At 39.2% G+C, this 20628-nt stretch overlaps 1 protein-coding gene across 9 annotated transcripts in view; it reads right to left on the minus strand.

The window, feature by feature from the left end:
* Nucleotides 1-20628, minus strand: part of CTNND2 (catenin delta 2) — a 679250-nt gene that overhangs the window by 31047 nt on the left and 627575 nt on the right. For all 9 annotated transcript variants that reach the window (XM_037380649.1, XM_037380646.1, XM_037380644.1 and 6 more), the window contains 2 exons: nt 7917-8127; nt 4530-4614 (listed from right to left, as the gene is read on the minus strand). In XM_037380649.1, coding sequence (XP_037236546.1) covers nt 4530-4614; nt 7917-8127 — 296 coding nt within the window. The remainder of the gene's footprint in view (nt 1-4529; nt 4615-7916; nt 8128-20628) is intronic.

Genomic DNA, 20628 nt, shown 5'->3' on the forward strand with positions numbered 1-20628 from the left:
AAACTATTTAATCTAATGATGAAAAACTGAGAAGATAACTCCTTTTTTACTTGCTAAGCTTTAGCAGTATTTAGAAATCAATCACACTAAGTAACCTAAACACTGTTTATATGGGACTGAACATAATGTTGTTTTCCTTTTGTGGGATTTTTTTTTTTCCAGATTAGATTTCTGTTTCACTGAGCAGTATTTTCTGTGAAGCATTCTGTGATGAAGGACGTGCCAGTTAAACTTCTGGGATGGCTGGCAACTCCTTCAACTCAAGACTAAATTAATTGCTTCCTCTTGGCCCATCGAGATGCTTTTGGGGTTGTTTCCCCCCCCCCCCCCCCCCCCCCCCCCCTAATTTTAGGACTGGAAACATTTATGCGTTTTAGAACTTTGTCCTGTTGGACCATGTTAGGATAGTGCCAGACTAACCATAGCAGGGAGTGACATCCTCTTTTTACCCCCAAAGCACAAGCCCAACAGGGATGGTAAACACTGTCACCTCACTCACAGATCTGAATGCTGACTATTTACTTCCTGTGCCTTTTCCATGCCAGCCCAGTCTATCAAGTCTATGTGTCCCACTGAAGCCACAACACAGCTATGAACTGGAAATCCTAGTACAATGGACAGAACCTGTCAGTGGAGCATACAGGGTGTGACATAGCTCTGCAAACACAATGCATAAGGTATTGTGGACTTACAGAGCTTTCCAAGTGGAAATTGAGACAACAAAGCCAATGTCTCCTTCTCCTTGAGCTTGCAGCTCAGGCTGTGGGAAGTTAGAAACCTATCCATCATTCTCCTGAGCCAGTAAAGCTACAGTCTCCACCTCAGCATGCTTTTCAGAGAATAAAATCCTATTTGAGAAGAGAGACCAACAGTTCAAAGAGTGCAACTCCTCTTGTATCAGCTATCAATAAATGGGCACAATGCTCCTGCTCCAGCAAACTGAACAAAAGTAACACAGAAACCTTTATCCTTATTTTTGACAGGACCTTGGGATTCCTAGGACGCATTGGATGCTGCAGATTAGTTAGCCTGTGTCTCCAGTAAAGTTCAACAGGCTGCAAAAGTTCCAGCTCTTGCTTTTGGGGCCTTACAGAAAAGACCTATGAAATCAATAGGGCCTTCTCATTGCTTTCATTGGGAGCAGGATCAGCCCACTGCAGAGAAGTCCCCGGGCAGCACAACTCTAAGCTCTGGACTGGCTCAGCTACATTGCTGGCAGAGCTTGTTCTGTCCACTTGCTCTGCCTTTCTGTTTAAACAGCATACGGGCTAGCTTGAAACTCTTTTTTCCAGAAACCTATCTCTAGCTTAACCTGGTTTACTAGATTTAATCTTCCATGCCTCCTATCTCACTGACTTGTGGAATAATTTTGCATTTTGTCAGGATAAAAAAGATGGATAAGACTTGAAAATTTTGTGTTGTCAAAAGATACTGTTTGTATTCTTAGCCAGATACACTATGACCTTGACACAGGGTATATTACTTGATTTGGTCAATGAAATTAACAGAGTTGTTGCAGTTGCTGCTGCAGTTTTTGGCTTTGAACGGCCCAGAGAAAGAGGCAACGTCTGTCAGACACTGAGCGGCACAACGAAATTTGTGTACGCTACTATCCCTCTTAACATGCTGAAGCTGACACCCTGAAATCTGTTAAATTTGGGCTATTTTTTATGCAACAGCTGATTTTGACAGTGTCCTTGGAGGCTCCTTCATTTAGTTTTCACTATGTAGGCATATTAATGTTACAGCTTTGGTTAAAGCTGAGAAGCTTGCTCACCCATGATGGGATTGGAGCTTGCACGAAGCAATGCACATACCCTGCTTGGGGCAGCCCTGCTACTGGCAGCCAGTGGAGGACTAGTTTCTGACTCCTGCACTTCACAGCCAGGAGTTTATCAGGGAGTGCTGCAAGTGGGAAATTGGTGCCTGTGCACTTCTTGGCTTTTGGTCCTTCACAGGTGAGACAAGTCATTAGGTGACCACATCAATCCCTAACTCTGGATGGGCTTTCTGTCAGTGCAGCTGATACTCTGCCAGCGATGGGATGATTCCTGTAATATTGAGCAAAATCAGAAAAGTTAAAGAGGTTTTCATGTTTTTGCTGATGCAGTCATATTTGGACTAAATATATGACTACTGCTGTATCAGCACTAAACATATGTTGCCTTCTTTCCCCATTAATACAAAGAAAAATTATTCTATTCTTTGTACCTCTCCTTCCTGTACTGCACGCATATGGCTCTAAAATATACCACAATTCAAACTATTTGGTTATACTGTTTCTCAAACAGTAAGAAAAGTGCTGCTGCTTTTCCTTAAATGTGATGTGATGCTTGTAATTTCTTTGTATTACAATACAAAATCGTGCCTCTCTGTAGGCCACCGATTCTTTGAAAGTAATTGTATAGATACTTCTGTACATAGGAAGAAATTGCTGATGATAATACAATGGGATTTACCTGCACTTCAAAAAAGGCTGTGCAAGTGCGAGATCCTGCAAAGTGCTGATCATACTATATTGTCAACTGTATGTTCACTCATTTTTACTAGCATGTGTGTTTTAATGGAACAAAATAAAGATTGCATTGAGTATTAGTATAATGAAAACTGTTCTAATTTTCCTATCACAAAAACATTATTTTCCCAACAGTAGTGAAACTCAGGCAGCCAGCATAAGTCTGCTATTACAGGCAAGTTTAATAAATACTATGACTTTATAAAGATAACTGTATGTCTTTTAACAAACGGGAGTATTTTAAATTCATTATCTGAACATTTTGATTAAAAGAAACCATATTTATACAAGGTTTAACACCATATGTAATGGCATGTAATGAGTACACAAATACATAGCTGAGACTGACCTTAATTTGTGAAGTCTGTAGGAATTAGCCAATACAGAGATTAATGAAATGCTTCTTGAGAATACAGACAATCTGTCTGCTGTGAGTGTCCTGGAAGCTACCTCAGAGGCTAGCCTGCCCTATTTTCCACACCACATCTATTGGTGGCAGCAGAAAATGTTCTTGTAAGCATGCAAGGTACTTAGTACCTAAGTATGCTTAATATGTAAGTATGTTACCAGGCATTCACATTGGCAGCCAACAGAATGCCCTTTAAGTAACAGTATAATCAGAAGCCATACAGCATATAGATTACCTCATGCATGAAGCAACCCCAGAAACTGCTCTTCTATCACAGCATATATATACAGACAGAAGGTTGAAAATGAGCCAGACATTGTAAGAACCTCTACATGATTATGGTGCAATAAATTTCAGCCTCTACAGTGCAGCCACCCACATGTACAGAAGTCAGGCTATGCACACTTCCAGTGCATTACTGCCTTGTGTCAAGAAAAGCCTGCTCTACCTCATGTTTGTTCCCACCTCTTAATGGGGCAGTTGAGTACCAGCTCGTTACTTGGAACATCTTTGCACATGGCATCCCTAGGCCTGCCAAGGATGACTGAAAATACTGGAAGTGAACAATGGGAGAGACTCAATAATCATCTTCCTTATTCCTCACACTTTACACAAGCAGGGCTGAGGCATGCAAAAGAACAACAGCATTTCAAACAGAAGCTTCTGCCAGTTTGAGATTTGCTGCGTAATTTCATGTAACTAAGTTCTTTTCTTGTGCAAAATGCATACAACACAGACTATGCCACTGTGAACTTTCCCTACTTCACTGTTCTTGTGCCTCAGCCTTAACTAGGACCTGAACTTTTGTGCCACATGAAGTCTTAGCTCTCTTTGCTAAGGTTACAAATACAAGTATCAATTAGATAAGCTGTCAAATCCCATGTAACAAGAAGACCTTTGAGAACTAATTTGCAGGCTGATACTCAAATGGGATGTAATTCAGTTTGGAAATATTCAACAAGAATTACTTTAAATGCTGTAATTTACTAATTAGACACTTTAGAAGATATATAGGATGTTGTTTCACAGGATCGTATTACAGTATTGCAATTCATTTTTAAGAGGCCCGTGGGATTGGTATGGTACTACAGATTCCATACACTCTGAAAACCAAGTATATGATGCTACTGTCTTCCAGCTCATAGGAAGTGAAGCTATCAAGTTTCAGCCCAGCTCCACATGTAATTGGTCACTAAGCACCACTACTTCAGACACTCTTGTTCACAATCTCATGAGGAAATTTGGGAGGGCTGAAGGGCTGGAAATCTGATAATCTTGTCAGGACAGGGTGGGGTGGTCTAAAAAGGAAAGGTGCAGTGGGAGAGCTTGCATAGGTATCTTTATGGACAGAGGACTTCACTCTCCAGGGCTGTCGGATCCAGCACTTTTTGTATTAATTATTTTGAAAATCAAATGCACATACCCTTTTCACCACCACATGTATTTTCAAAAGATGAGGGAAAAAACTCAAAGCTCCAAATATCTGAAACTTTAAACTCTATGTAAACTTCCAATCACATAAATGTTTTGGTCTAAAATCTCTCAGCCCCCAGATTCGGATAACTGTATGAAAGATGATAAATCTAGAAAAAAAACAAGCCTTACCTTCTTGTAGAGACTTCTCAGGTCTCTGTACTGCCACATGCTATTGAGGACCTGAGATGCCGCTTTCACCACTTTTGGCGAATGCCTGTTACATACATATATTCAAAAAGGAGAGAGAGAGAGAGAGAAAGAGTGAGAAAGAGACTGTTAAGTACAAGACTTCATTCATCCCAAGTTTCAAATGCATTGCTATGGATTTAAACCCAAAATTAGTGTGTTTCAAATGTACCATAAGATCTTTGGTTGGCATCTTGGAGACCAATCTGTTTTTCAGCAAGGGCAATACATGTTACTCCTACAGTAGTAATTATTCAGTGAATGGCAAAACGTGCGTTCCTCAGCACACTGACAGTAAGGACGCATGGCAAGAGCACAGTAAGAGGAATGGGAGAGGTAGCAGTTGGCAAAATTGTTGCAGACCCTCTTCTTACTCTATAAGCTGCCAACCTTCAACTCTTGATGGTGTGCTCAATGTATTAAGTTCCTCTTAGCAGTGGCCAAAAGAAACACTCTAGATGGGTGATGAGCACTGTTTTTGAAGTGCAGAGCCAAGATGCAGAAATACAACTGATTAAAAAAAGTCATGACAAATTTCATCAGGAATCCAAATTAGGACCTGTATCTTGTTCACACCATTACCCTTTAATGATGGCAATACAATGTTATGTTGAAAACCATATGTAACTTCACATGGACTTTCTCTTCAGAAAGGTTTTGAAAGAAGCTCTAAACTACTGTTAGAATTAGTTGGAGTCACATACTCCTCTTGGCATAGGTAACTTACAAAAAAGTCTAAAAAAAAAGATATTAGAGTATTCAGCTCAGTCACGAAGGGTCAAATAAAAAAGGACTGGGAAAATAACCCAGCCCGCTGAAGAAGCATACGCTGTGCTGTACCAAATAAAGCAGTAGAGCGCTAGAAAACCTTGCAACGGCCAAAGTCTGGGGTGAGGATTGATGGAGTTCAGGGCAGTCACTGAGGTGATTCATGTTTTACTCAGAAAAGGCACATGCATTGCAAAACCAAGGAGAAACCAGAAAACCAGCAGCATATGCTGCTGGTTTGGGCAAGAAGTCTCAGGGGTCAGGCTTTGGTGCATCCTGTGACTTCTGTGAAGGAATGCTGGTAGGCTGACACTCAAGCTGGTAAAGCGATGTTCATGACACTACTGATTGAAATAAAATACAGTATTTTCCTAGTAATTTATTTGGTGGGGTTTTTTCCTCTCTTCCATTTCTTACCCAGACTACAGCAGTAGGGGGGTAATTAGTGAATAAATCAGAATTTGTTAAACCCTTTCAACTATAATTGTTTTTATTATACTCCCAGCTGTACTGGCTAGTGGGGTGCTGGCAGCGTGGAGTAACCAGGAAAATAACTGCCAAACATACTATGAGTACTAAGGAGAAACAGGAACTATATGAAACTATGAAACCAATATGGGCTTGGCCAATATGACCTTCTGAACACCAGTTCTCTCATGCTGTCATACAGGGAAAGCGCTCAAGCCCTGGGAATGTTCCAAAGGCTAGCAGGGCCAGCCCCACACTCCTGGCACTGATACATACCAGGATGTACAGTCAGCCTAGTATCCTGCACTTGTAGAAGCAGTCGCTTCATACTGGACAAGACAAATTCATACTGAAGTGGTTTACTGTATTAAAGTGAGCGTGCCAGAATTTCCTATCAGTCCAATAACCAGCAATTCAGATTTTTAAACAATGGATTGCCTGTAAGAAACCAAACCAAGTAATAGTGCACAGTACTAAAATTCCTGAAAGCTTTAAAACGGAATTTTCACTTAAGGTGGGCACTTGTAGCACTGTGAGTCAACAGGTTTTCTTGTTCTAGAACTGTGTAACCTGTAACAATTAATAGCACAGGACAACTCAAAGTACTTGAGAGGAGGGATATGCATCATGATTTGGGAGGGCAATTTGGAATTACTCAATACTATCTAGCCTAAATACTTTCATTCAATATAGATAGGTCTTTCACAGTTACGAGGGTTACATAGACAGTGAAATATACCCTCAGATCCTCATAAAACTGCCCATGAAACTCTGAAAATTCTAAACTCAACAGGTATTAAAAATCTCTACCAGATAGTGAAAAGGTAGACAAATGCATTATTCTGAGGAAAGACACATTCAACTTAAAGAGAAATGGATATGAATCTGCTTGCAATATCAGTACATTTGACCTAGAAAATACAAATGAAATTTTTAAATAGATTTAATAATAATAAAATGCAAATGTAAATAAATTAGCAGAGTATGGGGAGCTCCCACAACTGGAATCACATACTTTGTTATGCTACTACTTTTTATCCCTTACAATTAGAATGTGAGAATGTTTCAATAATGAATTTGGTATGAAAAATAAAAGGGTGATAATAGAGGAAAGGAAATGTGATTAAATTATATTGGCAACGCTCCGATCACATAGGCGAGCATAAGTTCTCATACCAAATGTAGGGTGCATAAATCTTTCCTTCAAGTTGTGGCCTGGCTTTGTGGGGCTCTTTTAGAGCTCTGGTGCTGCAGTAGGCTGTGTGATGACAGCTTCGAGCAGGTGGACTGATGGGTTTTGTACACTACAGTGAAGGCTTTTTGTTTTCAAACTGCCATAGTCCCATTGCACTATACTTCTGCAGGTTGACAAATATGAGAACCAGGCTATCTGTTTTAGGCAAAAGAAGGATAAAGAGTGAACTCTTCATGAAGAGTGTGTACATAGGAAAACAGACAAGTTGAAACCATAGCTGCTCTGAAAATGTCAACAGTTGTGTGTAAGATTTCTGCATGTTTCGGTGCCTCAGAAAGTAGTCTGCAGGTATCCTAACGCTCTCTGAGAAACAAGGTGATAGGAAAATCCATGGATTTACTTTTCTACTATGCCCCACCTTACCAGCAAGCTGGCGGCAGGGAAAAGGGTGCTGTGAAGAGGGACAATGACTTTACATTCTTCATTCCCAGAGCAAGAGGACCAGTATCAGAACTGTGGTGATGTCCCTTTCTTTCACAGGATCCTTCCACCCGCATGTCACCCTTTCTGCAGGGTGCAATCCAACAACTCTGCTCCCTAATGTTTATCAGGATCTTTTGGAAGCGCTTAGAGGTAGCAGTTACTGTAGACAATTACTCTCCCTTTAACTGCACATGCAGTGCACTCCACGCACTGCTGATGGTATGTCAAAAATAAACACAGCAGAGACTTTTGCTATCAGTATTGTCTTGTTTCTTGTCACCTTTCACACCGGGCATATGATTTCTGATGAAACTAAAGAATTCAACTCATGATTGCACAGAGGAGGCAAACACATTCAGGACTAGTAATAACTACTGGAGATGTTAAAAAGGTGCAAGGTGATTTGCAAAACATACTTGTCTCCTTTACTCTTAGATATGCCAACCAGTTTCTCAATGCCGCCTGCGTCTCGTAAGGCCTTGGCATTCTCCATGTTTTTAGTGATGACTTCATGCAGAGTGCAGCAAATGGCAGTAACGGTGTCATCTGACATGGCCTTGCTTGCTGAGCTGTTGCTGTTGTTAGCGCCTGGCAGTCGGTGGACCAGATCCCTCATGGCATACTTGCCTTTGTTGGAAGAAAATGAAGGGAGAATTCAGAAGATATAGCAATAAAGGGTGATGGAGAAGTACAGGGAAAACATGCAAGACTATTAGCACCATTCGCATCATCGCATGTAATCTAATTGGCTACTGATAGTATCCTGGAGCAAGCCACATTTATACGATTGCACTTCAAGCCTTTCACACATTAGGGACTCTGATATCTTTCCATGCTACATCAGTTGGAGACTTTGGATAAGGTTACATCATGCCATTAGGTGAATGAAACGATGACAGTAAAGGCCAAGTATATGTGTAAAGATAACCTGAATACCACAACTTACAGAACGTGGCAAGTCCTCATCTCCCACCACACAACTCATAACTTGTTACAATAAATAGAATGTGCATCAGTTGTTAAAAACACTACAGTGAATGCAAAGCCAATGACGCTGTTATTTGTGAAGAAGTCTTCTCTGAAGGACCAGTTTCACTGTACGAGGTTAATTCCATAATACATGCAGTAATTTAATTGGGTCTGTTAGTGTTTCTTAAACTTTATTGCTCTGAGGGGACACCATCTTTTCCACACATCCTCAGTTATATGCGTAGTACTAAGGAGAAAGGGAGCCTTCTTGACATCTATTCCTGTCTGATGTTTAGTAAAGAATTACTTTATACAACACTAACCTCCAGAACTTAAAATATACTAAAAGGAAAGGGGCTATGAATTTTTTAAATGGTCACATTGAACTGAAGACATAAAAAAGAAATTCTGTTGATTATGGTTGGACTTGATTATCTTAAAGGTGTTTTTTAACCTAAATCTCTGAGTATTTGGATGTGTGTGTGTGTATATATATATATGTATATATAATAAATGTAAATGTAAATATATATATATGCAGGGCAGGGTTAGCACCGGCACAGATAAACAAGAAGCCTCACACCAGTTCTAGAGGGTCATTATTATGGCAAAGTGGCTGTTCAGACCTTCAATGCAATAAAGACAAGATCAGAGGGGACAAGGGCCTAATGAAGTTCTTGCTGAGGTCAGTGAAACAACTCTGAACCACCTTCAGTGCAGCTGTGCTAGCAATTTGCATACAGCAATCACCGTAAGTGTATCATGCAGGATGAAAAGGACAGGAAAATTGGGAAAAGTAAATATAATTAGTAAACTAATCTACATCACATTTTATGAATGAAATAATCAGGTATGATTATTGTATATAATATGATAATTTAATCAGTTTTTTGATAACTTACTAAAGTTCTGATCAATTTGTATTTACAAGTACTTGTTAAAAATCTTATTTCTGAACTCATAAATTCAGTTGCGTGTGTCGACATTTGAAAGCAGAGGTAAAAGGAAACCCACATATTTTAAGTATCAGATGTTAAACTATTTTTATTTTCCACAATTTTGCCTGCTGTGGTAGAAACACAGACAGTCATTTGGAACAGAATATTCATAATACAGATAAAATTAAAATTGTTGTACAGAAATGTTAAAGGTTATCAAACAGATTTTGTGGTAATGTGAGTCTTAGAAACTACCCACTCTGTATCATATAAAAACATTCCTGATTATATAAAAAGCACAACATTACCAAAAAAATGTGTGCAGCAGGATTTGAATCTTACCACTGTGCTGCAGTACAAATACAAATCTTGTTCTCAAACATTTTTATTTCATTGCACTTAATATTTCATTGGTCATTTCCGTTATTAACTTTTCAGCAATATTAATATCCGATATCATACAGATGTTAACACCACTTTCTTTTTCAGAAATGGTTGGTTTGAGCGAACTGAAAATCTTTTTTTCCCCTGCACATCTATGAAACACTGTTCAAGAACAGCCTGAAATGCTATTTACATCTGGATCTGTTTGTTTTACGTAACACGAACACATTAAAAGTTGCTTATCACTTACAGTGACTCTACTTCAGTCTGTAGCATATAGCAAATTAGGCTTGTGTATCAATAAAATACAATAAGCCATGATTTGCTGTAGCTTTTACTCTTCCAATGTCATGTCTGCCACTGGTCAGGAGTAAGTACAAGTAGATAAATCAGATCAATGAGTCCTTCTGATTTACTCTGTACACACATCCAGAACAGACCAGTATTCCTTTTTCCTTTTGTACCTCACTTAAAAGTGCAATGGAGCATCTCACCATCTCAGCCCTCTGGAAGAACCAGAAGACAGTGATCATTCCATTAGCTGCCAAAGACTCTGTCACTTAGCACCGGGTATAAGGCAATCTGGATGGCTGCCCCAGGCAGATTTCTTTCCTGGAGCTAGCCTAGTATTCCAGACAATAGTATTTGTAGCAGTACACACCCCCAGACACACAAGATGCTTCTTACAATAAAGAAAGGCTTTGGAACTATCAGGAAAAGCTCAGTAGGAGAACGAAACTAAACACAACTGACCATGGTATAAGCATTCTGGACATGTTAATGCTCAACAATTCTAACATTTCTGCTGTGCATACCCTTAAGTTAGGCATGAGAAAATCAAACTAGTATTAGATACTTCCAAACAATAAACCAGACTTTCGATAGATAATGTGTAACAGTGGGACAGTACAGCATCCCTTATTCTGAGCAGCGGTAGTAATTCCAGCTCAATACTACTACACCATTCTTAATCAGTTGCATATTTAAATTAAATATTCTGAGCGGTTTTGTTTTTTTGGGGTTTTTTTTTGGTTTTTTTTCCCCAAAGAATTGCATCAGACTTAGCCTTTGGATAGAAACTGTCAGAAGACTCACAGTGCACATTTTGTAGACCTAAAATCTAGTCAGCATATTGCAGCTGTGGCAGCTGTGCAAACTGGTGTCCAGTTTGGAGACCCTCCCTAGCAGAACCTGTCATGACAATGCCAGGCCCCTAGTCCCACCAAGTGCTGCCTGTGGGGGACACAGGCTTCCTCCTCCCTGCCATCAGCAAAAGTCAGAACTGCCACCTCCAACAAAGCTCATCACACATGCAGGTAAAGCAGCTGACTGCAGACGGGGATCACGACTCAATGTGTCCTTCTGGGTGGCACACCAGCAGGATGAAGAGGGGAGTGGCTGGGCTCTAATGTTGATCTAAGCCACTGTTTACACGGTTTTAAAATCTATTAACAAGTGAACTGTTAACATATTTTGTGTAGCTTTAGTACTTTGAACACTTTGTTAGCTATTTTAAAATATATTTGGGATGAGAAACCCCACTGCTTTAGCCATAAAAAATGTATCATTAATTTAATTTAATTCAAAATGTATTGACTTATATCAAAAAAGCAGTAAACTTGCTTTAATACAGAGTTAAGTCATGAAGTTAGAAGGACTATTATTTATACTGCAGAAAACATTCCACAGTAACTTGACTGCATTCTAAATGTGTTTCCTAAACCTATACATATAGTTAGTTAATAACTGTACTACATTAATAGCAAAAAAAAAATTAGTTCTCAGTTAACTTCTCTTATCTCAGTTATGTTCCTGCTGTGTTACAAGACATGAAGGACAGAAGAGTTACGATTTCTAGCATTACCTATAGAAGAAACCTTGCTCTGGTTTAGAGTGGTGTAAGTGTCGAGTAATACCAATAAAAGCACAAGTACTGCTACATCTGCCCAACACAGCTGACAGCACATATAATCCTTGACTTCTGCATTGGTGTATCTTACAATCTTAATATCTTACAGAGTGCTTGCATTTACAATTATTTTTCAACATTAAGAACCTCTTCTGAAAGCAGACTGAAACGTATAATGGAAACTAGTCTTGTAATGTCAGCAAAGTTTTATCTAGCACTACTAGTAGGAAGGCTGGGGAACTCAACTTGCAGCTCAAGAAGTGAGAACTGATGCGGGTCCTGGGAAGAGAGAGGGATGTGTGTGAGAATTATATTAAAAATAAATAGCAGTGTTAATTTTCATTAGGGTTCATACAGAACTGCTTTGATCTACAAAGAAATTTATTTTTTTATTTGAGCAACATTACACACTGTAAGACCCAAAATCGATTTGATGCTTTTAAAGGTGACTTACATAATATAACATAATAAACGTAACCACCAGCTTGACAAAGAAAAAAGGAATCATATTTATTTGTTCTATTTTGCTCATCAAGGAAGAAAGACATTACCTAGCCATAATTTGGGGGCAGTGTCAAAAGAAAGGGCTTGTCCTGTAGGTGTTCGGGACAGCATTTTTCTGACACTCTATAAGTTATTTTTCTAAGATAGGACTGCCATGTCTCTTATATTGAGAGCAGGATTTGCCTATCACCGTACACTAAATCCTTGACTGTAAGATGATAACATTAGCTTACTAAACATTTCAGCAATGCAGATTTAATATCCTTTCCTTTGCACGGTAAGGTGTTGTTAGCACCTTAGTACGTGCCTCTGTTACTGAATTCAGGAAGCTTTTTCCTTCATAGGATCAAACTGATAGCTGTCCTAAGATTCTGCCTTCAGACCAAAACAGCAAATTACTCTTCTGGTAGATTTAACAGAAGCAAAATCATCACAGATAAGGTTCCACTTCCAGAAATACTTCTCTACTACTGCCTTGAGATAAATTCACGGCTGTTGTAACTCCATTGACTTCATTTCCATTTTCACTCATCTCTAAAAAATTACTTTGACACATTGGCACATTTATTAAATAGTTGTGACATGGTTCCTAGTTTGAGAGAACCAGACTAGGAAAATTAACCTACTGAAAACATGAGAAACTTCACACAGTAGAGCTTGCTCTAATAAAAGTAATACATCACCATTTTTCCACCCTCAAAGACACCCATTAATTCACATTGTGTAGTTAGATTTTACAAAAATAGCAAAATGCCATCATGTTTTGCTTAAATGCTAGAGATATCCTATTCCAGAACAACTGGTGTCTGTATGTCACAATATATGTAATTTCTGTTCTAACATGTGCACTCCACTTAAATTTCCAGACATAGGTGGTTTTGTGCATATTCATCATCCTGTGTTTTTAATACCATTCAACTTCAGTATTTCACAGTCTTTATGGAAAGAATATTTCTGGGACAGCTTTTATTATTTCTTTCAATCATTACTTAATAAATGTGCCAAAACTGTGTACTTAAATCAGATGTAAGAAATTTTGATCATGAGTCAGTATATTCAACTGATAGTCTAATAAATTAGAGTGTAATCATCACATGACAGCAGCGGAAAAAATACTACTATTGTATTTGATAAATAGTTCATTTGTGCACCCTGCCTTCTCTTGTCAGATAGATGTTGTTTTAAAGTGTAATTGATAATCACTATTGGCACTAGTATAGCATCTGAAAGTGCCCCTCATGGTCCAGCTGTTTCTGTTCCAGAGGAACCTTGTCCCTTCTCTGAACAGTGGAAATCTAGTACGTACTGAGGCGCAATAGGGGGTACAACAGCCCACAAAAAAATGACTGTGCTTAGGATGTGGACTCGGACTGCCTAGACAGTACAAGGTATTTTGTAAGCATCAGAGCAGCAGTGAATCCCATGTGATTTAAGAGGGTAAAGCTTTGCTAGTTTCCATAGTGAGATTTTCTCCTGCCACCGAAACACCTGAAGGAGAAAAACTACCCTGAATTTTAAAGGCGAAATAGGTTAAGATGTAAGAAATGCTGTCAGACCGGGTCATAGAGCCAAATGTGTATTTTTCTATGGGACAGAGGAGGAAGCAAACTCAAGATGAAGCAGGGTAACATCACAACTACTGGGCCAGCAGCAAAGGCAGTGGATGGAAGGAGGCAAAATGTGTTTTTGAAAGCAAGAAAGGCTGCAGTACTGAGGTTGAGAGACACTTGTCCCTGTGAATAGATGATTACTCCACAGACTTCAGGGAGCACCAGGAAAGGTGTGACTCAAGAAAAGAAAAAATCTGCCTGATGTGGCAATGTTTGCTTATAAAGAAGGAGCCCTATTTCAGAAGACAGAGCAGCACAAACTGAAATAAGGGTCATTAGCCACCACAACGTGTAATGCCTTCTCAGCTGAGCACTGAACGTCATGATGCTTCCAGACAGACTTTCCACCACAACCACAGAGCCAGTGACTTTGCTATCCACCTCGCTCCGTAATATAGTCCCTAGCATTGCTGACTGCAGCATACATTGCATATGAAGGAACTGTAAGTCACAACAGTTTGTATACAGCAACCCCCTGTCCCCTTTGGTCACTTCTGGTTTGACATGACTTAAGCTGTTGACTGAGCAAATTTATGAAGCTCAAAGGCAGTGGCTACTGTCAAACCCACATGGTCTGCCCAGTCCTAGCTAATGGTCTGTGATGTTGCTCATCACAACAGATCACCTTCTTGTTGCTAAGACCACCCTGCATAAAGTATTACTCTAAGAGTAACGTGGGAAAAATCCAGAGCTTTAGCACTGAAAAGCATGGGCCCTACCACTTCTAGCAAGCTAGAGAACAAATGATTTTGGATTAGGTTGGGATTTAGGTGTAAAAGGAAAGATAAAACCATTTTTAGGCGTAGGGGGCAATTCATGTGTCCACATATGGGGGCTAATGCAGTTTCAAATTCCCTTAAATACCTGAGGTATCTGCACAGAGTTAGTAGACCTATGGAAGATGCACAGCCTTCTGGAAAGGCAGATGGAGACAACGTAGCACACCCTATGGTCTTTAATGTTTAATGCTTATCTTTAGTTTCATGGGGAGGAGAACTGGGAAAAAGGTAAAACTCAAGGGCTGATATAAGCACAATTTAGTAATTGAAATAATAACAACAACAACTGTCATGAAGAGGAGGGAGTAGAAGGAGGGAGAAGGGGAGAGGAATAATATCTAAAGGAAGGGAAAAAGAAGGGAAACCCCTCCCACCAAGTGATGCACAATACAATTGCTCACCCCCTGCTGACTGATGCCCATCCAGTCCTCGAGCAGCAATTGCTAGGCCCTGGCCAGCTCCCCCCAGTTTATATATTCAGCATGACGTCATATGGTATGGAATATCCCTTTGGCTTGTTCGGGTCACCTGTTCTGGCTGTGTCCCCTCCCAATTTCTTGTGCCCCTCCTGCCCTCTCGCTGGCAGGGCTTGAGAAACTGAAAAGTTCTTGACTTAGTAGAAACACGACCTAGCAACAACTAAAAATCATATGTTATCAGCATTATTCTCACACCAAATCCAAAACACACTGCTGCACCAGCTACCAAGAAGAACATTAAATCTATCCCAGCTGAAACTAGGACAGCACTTGAATCTCATTCTCAATGATTGGCCAAAATCGTTTTTTAGGTCCCCAAGTCCTTTTACTTCTTATGTTAGGGATGCACACAAACGTTTGTAATCTCTGGAACTTCTGAGTAAATGCATATGAAGACATTCAGTACATAATGTTAATTGACTATAGTACTGCAATTATCCCTATCCAAAGAATTATCATTTCAGTTCAATCATTTGTAAGTGAATGAGTGATGAGTTAAGTTAGACTGGTCTGAGTGAGCACTTCAAAACTCGTGGGCTGGAGCCACTACTTTCGTTGCTGCCAATTAAGTTGGGATAATGAGCGCTTTGAGCTAGAGAGTAATGCCAGACTTCACCTCCTTGCAGGTTTATGTGAATTTAAATGTTAAGACTCTGTGGAGATAAATGATTTTTGGAGAAGACAAAGTATAAAAACCGTTACACACACATGCCCTCCTATGCCCCCAAGCACCCAAGTGCACATTGCTCATGGCTGCTGAAACAGAACAAAAGACCAGGTGGAGGTCTCAGATTCCCTCTTACTCTCAGAAACCTGATGCACACTTTTCATTTTTCCACCACCTTTGATGGCAGGCAGCAAGATTTCAAGATAGCAGATTGGTATTCAGTATGGACCATGGCAAAGAAGAACAGTATCTTCCCTGATGCATTGTATGTGATGTTCCATTCATTGGTTTTCTTTTTTTTAAAGTCTTCTTTATCAAGAATAAATTCAGGTCTAGGTAGTGTAGCATATAAAGCCCTACAGGGAGCAGGAATAGTCATCTTTTGCAGTTTCAGGGAAAAAACCTCAAACTTTCATAGAAGGATGAAAATACCTGAACCATCAATATCTGTGTTGGTGACGTCAATTGAGATTTGCTTGTAAAAGAATCAAATATCTAAAAGAGTAACCAATATAGAAGCTTTTATATTTTTAAAAGGATTAAAGATGCTGGTTCTATATTTTGCAAGAGAAAGGTATAGCATAAGGAGAACCAGGAATGGCAAAGGGCACAGCCACAACAGGGAGGGAAGAGCATGCCTGTATGCTTCTATAGTAGGTACAGAAGCTAGCAGCATTGGGCAAAGACAAAAGAGAAATATTTTGGTATTTTCACCCTGAATATGCCATGGGAAATCACAACAGGCTGCAATGCAGTCACCACTTTTCAGCAAATTGCTTTCTCATATCCATGATCCCTCAGTTTTTCTTTCCTGCAGCAGCATTTTAACCCAGCCACCTTCCTCCTTCAGCTTCTCTGCTTCCAGAAACAGATATCCATTTCACTATTTCCTGCCTCCCTCTGGCTTTTCTTGCTTTCATCTCACCTTCTCAGGGCTGCCTCCTCTCCCCTCTATTATATGACTAGTTATTTTTGCTTCCTTGAGCCGTACCCCCTCAGTCCTTTGGGTCTTAACAGCTAAGATTTCATATGCATTCGCCACCTCTTGTATATCTGATATTTAAGTGTGTATCTCTGCATCTGCCTTTCCTGCCAAGCTTTTCCACTCTCTCCTCATGTTGGTTTAAACACCTTCAGTTTGATGCTCAGATAGATCCTTCTTGTCACACCCCTGCATGCCCATGCCCCCCCTGCCCCAGGCTTCTGCTCTTTAATGTTCTGAACTAAAGTACATTTTAGCTAGCTTACAAGCATAGATTTTAGACTTGAAAACACCAGTGTGTTTAAAAGCTGTTGCTCTTGTACTACTCTTGTTATTTATCTTGTATACCTCAATTCCATAGACAACTATCTATTTAATCTACTGTTACTCCCAATACTGATTTTACTCCTCTCTCAATGGAATACCTTCATATTCTGCATTTCTCTTACACAGCAAGACTGCAGATATTCAGGGTTTATATTAGCAGTTGTCTTAAAACCTAGAGATTAAAGGACTTCCAGGGCTCTCTAACTGGCCATAACCTGCTAATTCATACAGCATATCTGTCCCAACGTGCTTTAGAGGCTAAATCCATGACTACATTTTGCATGCAGAAGCACTTCAGCTGGCTCCATTGGTGCTAATGCCAAGACTAGAGCAACATATTGAGACCCTGCTGTTCATCTCTACCTCTTCCATCTTTGTTGCTGTCTTTTTGGCAATGGTCATGGGATGCATGCTGCCACTGAAAAATGGATTTCTGGAGAAACTAGCTGTCCTTTGGGCGTATAGATTTTTGCAGCAGAACAGCCAGAAAATTAGTACAGAAATGGATTTATGGGTACCATGGCCAAATGGAATTTCTGTTTACTAACCGCATGTCTAACCCAGCATAGTGGATGGCTTCTATTTTGAATGTTAATCCATGTATCAGCTGAGCAATCTCTATCCCTTCTCTCTCATGCTGGACAGTCAAACCAACCATCAAACACAGGCAGCCCAACTCAGAGTGACTTTTCTGGCCTGCAAACTGGTTTTGGAAGCTGAATTTGGAAGGAGGTGTAAGCATTAATTTGTTCACTGTCTCACCCACGCTGGACTATAAAAATAAGTCAATAAAAGTCCAGCTTGACCTGCCTAATTATCTGTTGACCTGATATACCAAACAACTACTGGCTCCACAGAAGCGAAAAATATCCACCATTAATCTTCCATTTGTCAAAGGTAAACTGTCACAAACCCACAGATATTACTGCTCTTCTGTTGTTCCCCCTCCCCTGGCCAGAGAAAAGGATTTGCGTGGTGGCTTTGGCTGTCTCCCTTGCAGTCTGAGCTTTGGTAGGTTGGTTGGGAACAAAAAAAGATTCAGGCTTGATTGTTCTTGAATCCAAGGAAGCTGATCTTGCATGCTTGGGTTTTATATCCATAATGGATGGAGTCCATGTGGGCAAACAATCAAATAATTTCCTTTTTAATTCATTTTGTTTACATTTCCTGCCAGGTATACAAACTGGAAAAGGCATAGAAAGGAGTTGTTAGCCTACCTATTGACCCAGGTAGTGCAAATATATCTAATTAATCAGCTCCTTTACACACCAACAGATTTATTTCTCATTTAGACTGCACTGTCATCTTTCCTTTCATCTTTCCATTAGCCCAAGGTAAGAAAGATTCTGCAAAGGGAAGAGATTCCTCAGTTTAATTGCTGCAGGCTAAATTTTCTGATTACTTGAGCTGGTTTTAGTCCCTTGCTATCCTTTTCCTTGCTCCCTGCAGAGAATAGAGCTTTTGGAAAGCTGAATTTTTTAAAAAAACATAGTCGTTTAATTAATGTTATGATTAATCAGTGTTTCTAAAGTGCTTTGAAGAGGAAAAGTGCTATGTGAGAGTTGAGTGGGATTTTAGTTTTATCTGTATTATTTTCTGAGATAGGATAATATTTTGTTAATAGTCTGATTCAAGGGACTTTAAATTAGGCCATAATGAAGAAATAAGAATGTAATCTATTTTTTGAAAAATAAGTTTAGGCTTCAAGATCTATGCCCTGATCCAACATGCAATGAAATTAATGAGCCTGTCTACTAGTGTCAAAAGGTATTAAATTGGATGCATAAAGAAGTAGCTTTTTTTTTCTCCTTTGGTTTTCACTTTGTGTCCAAAACAGAATGAGATCCTGAGGAGACCGATGTAGCGAGTGAATTCCAACTAGACATTACCCTGCTTTAACTGTCCATGAAGTAATTACTATTTATTTGCTATTATTTTTCTTCTTCATTTGTGCTATGCTATTGCTGCAAATGAAGCAATAATAAACAAATTTGTCCCTATTGTATGGTCTGAAAGACTGATTATTTTTGCATGCTTTTACAAAAAGTTACGAGAACATCATGGTGAAACATACAAAAATTTTTATGTTTGGAGATGTACATGAAAATATTAAGAGAAATAAAACAAAAATGGATCCTCATGGTATATTCTGCTATTAAAGATTAAATACAATGCCTTGATGTAAACGTGTTAATAAATATAAATCTTGGTAAAGTGACAGTGTCTTTTGAAAAAAACTCTTCCAACAAATATCAAAACTACTCCAAGTCATACTGTGATGTTCATATATTCCTTAATTACTGCAATGGTGAAACATTTCTTAAGTCATTACCATGAAAACTCTACATGGAGCAGTTAAGATAATTAATTTGTACATGATGGCAAAACAACAATACTGAGGATATGTATCAGTATTTCAATTGCTTTATGGTGCACCATACAATTAAATCATTTATATCTGGTAACAAAATCCTGGTTAGTATCTAAGGCTCATTGAAACCATACAATACCTTTACAGATGTCAATGGGAGAAGGACAGAAGGGAAAAGAAAAAGAACAGGTAAAAGAACAGCAACAGAAAAAGTGCTGTTTAAAAATATTTTTAAAAACTTCAAAGACAATTTATCCTAGAAAGGGTAAAAGCGTAATACAGTATTTGCTTTTTTCCCTGCAATTTAGAATTGTTAGTAAAGACCTCATAAAGACACAGTATCTATCTGCTGAATTGCTAATGCATCCGTGTAACTAAGACCATACAAAGGTCTGCCATAGTAATGAAGCCATAGGTACATGTACTAGAAATGGGGTCTCTCACAATGGTCATGCAGAAAGTGCACACGTAGTCAGTTTTACTAGATATTTTTTACAAGCCAATCCATTTTGCAAATACTAATGTGACTCAGTTTAATTCCTGTTCATGACAGAGTGCTTTGTGTTCTTAGCAACACAGTCATTGGAAAAGAGCAAATTATATTGTAATTTTATATTTTACTTCACCTGAAGCTACCACAATTTAAGGTCTGAATACAGCAGGTATGCCAGCAAGAATATGGTGCAGAGTGAAAATAAGCTTTGTGTTCTCATGGGAAGGGCAGAAATGCATCCGATAACCTTCCTTAATTAATGTATACTGTATGCTTTGACTACAACATGACTAGTTTTTACATTTCTCATAAAAATCTTCCTCAGTTCTTCTTAGCTGTCATTGTTAGCTGTGTTTAAAGAAATTGTGAAAAATGAATCCTGGATCAAGAGTACAGATCTGCTAGGGCATAGTTCTGTTTGTGCTTCCTCGGGAGGTGGGAGTCAAAGGATTTACAATGTGACTTGGTTTTGGGTTGTGTTACTGTTGTTCCTTTCAAGGTAACAGCTGCAGGTGGCATCTTCAGGCTAGTAGCTAATCAGGTCTTTTCTCTGGTGGTCCTCAAAGAAACCTTGCCTCCAGACATCCATTTGAGCTTGCTCAGTGCCACTAAATCATTGTTTTTTTAAACTGAGTCACAGCTGCCTACCTACATCTGAGTAACATACAGAGGGAGGCTTCTCAGGACTGCACACTCACTGAATTTCCTTCTCCTAC

This window comes from Falco rusticolus, chromosome 3 (assembly GCF_015220075.1).
Source record: "Falco rusticolus isolate bFalRus1 chromosome 3, bFalRus1.pri, whole genome shotgun sequence".
In the NCBI taxonomy this organism is placed as follows: Eukaryota; Metazoa; Chordata; class Aves; order Falconiformes; family Falconidae; genus Falco; species Falco rusticolus.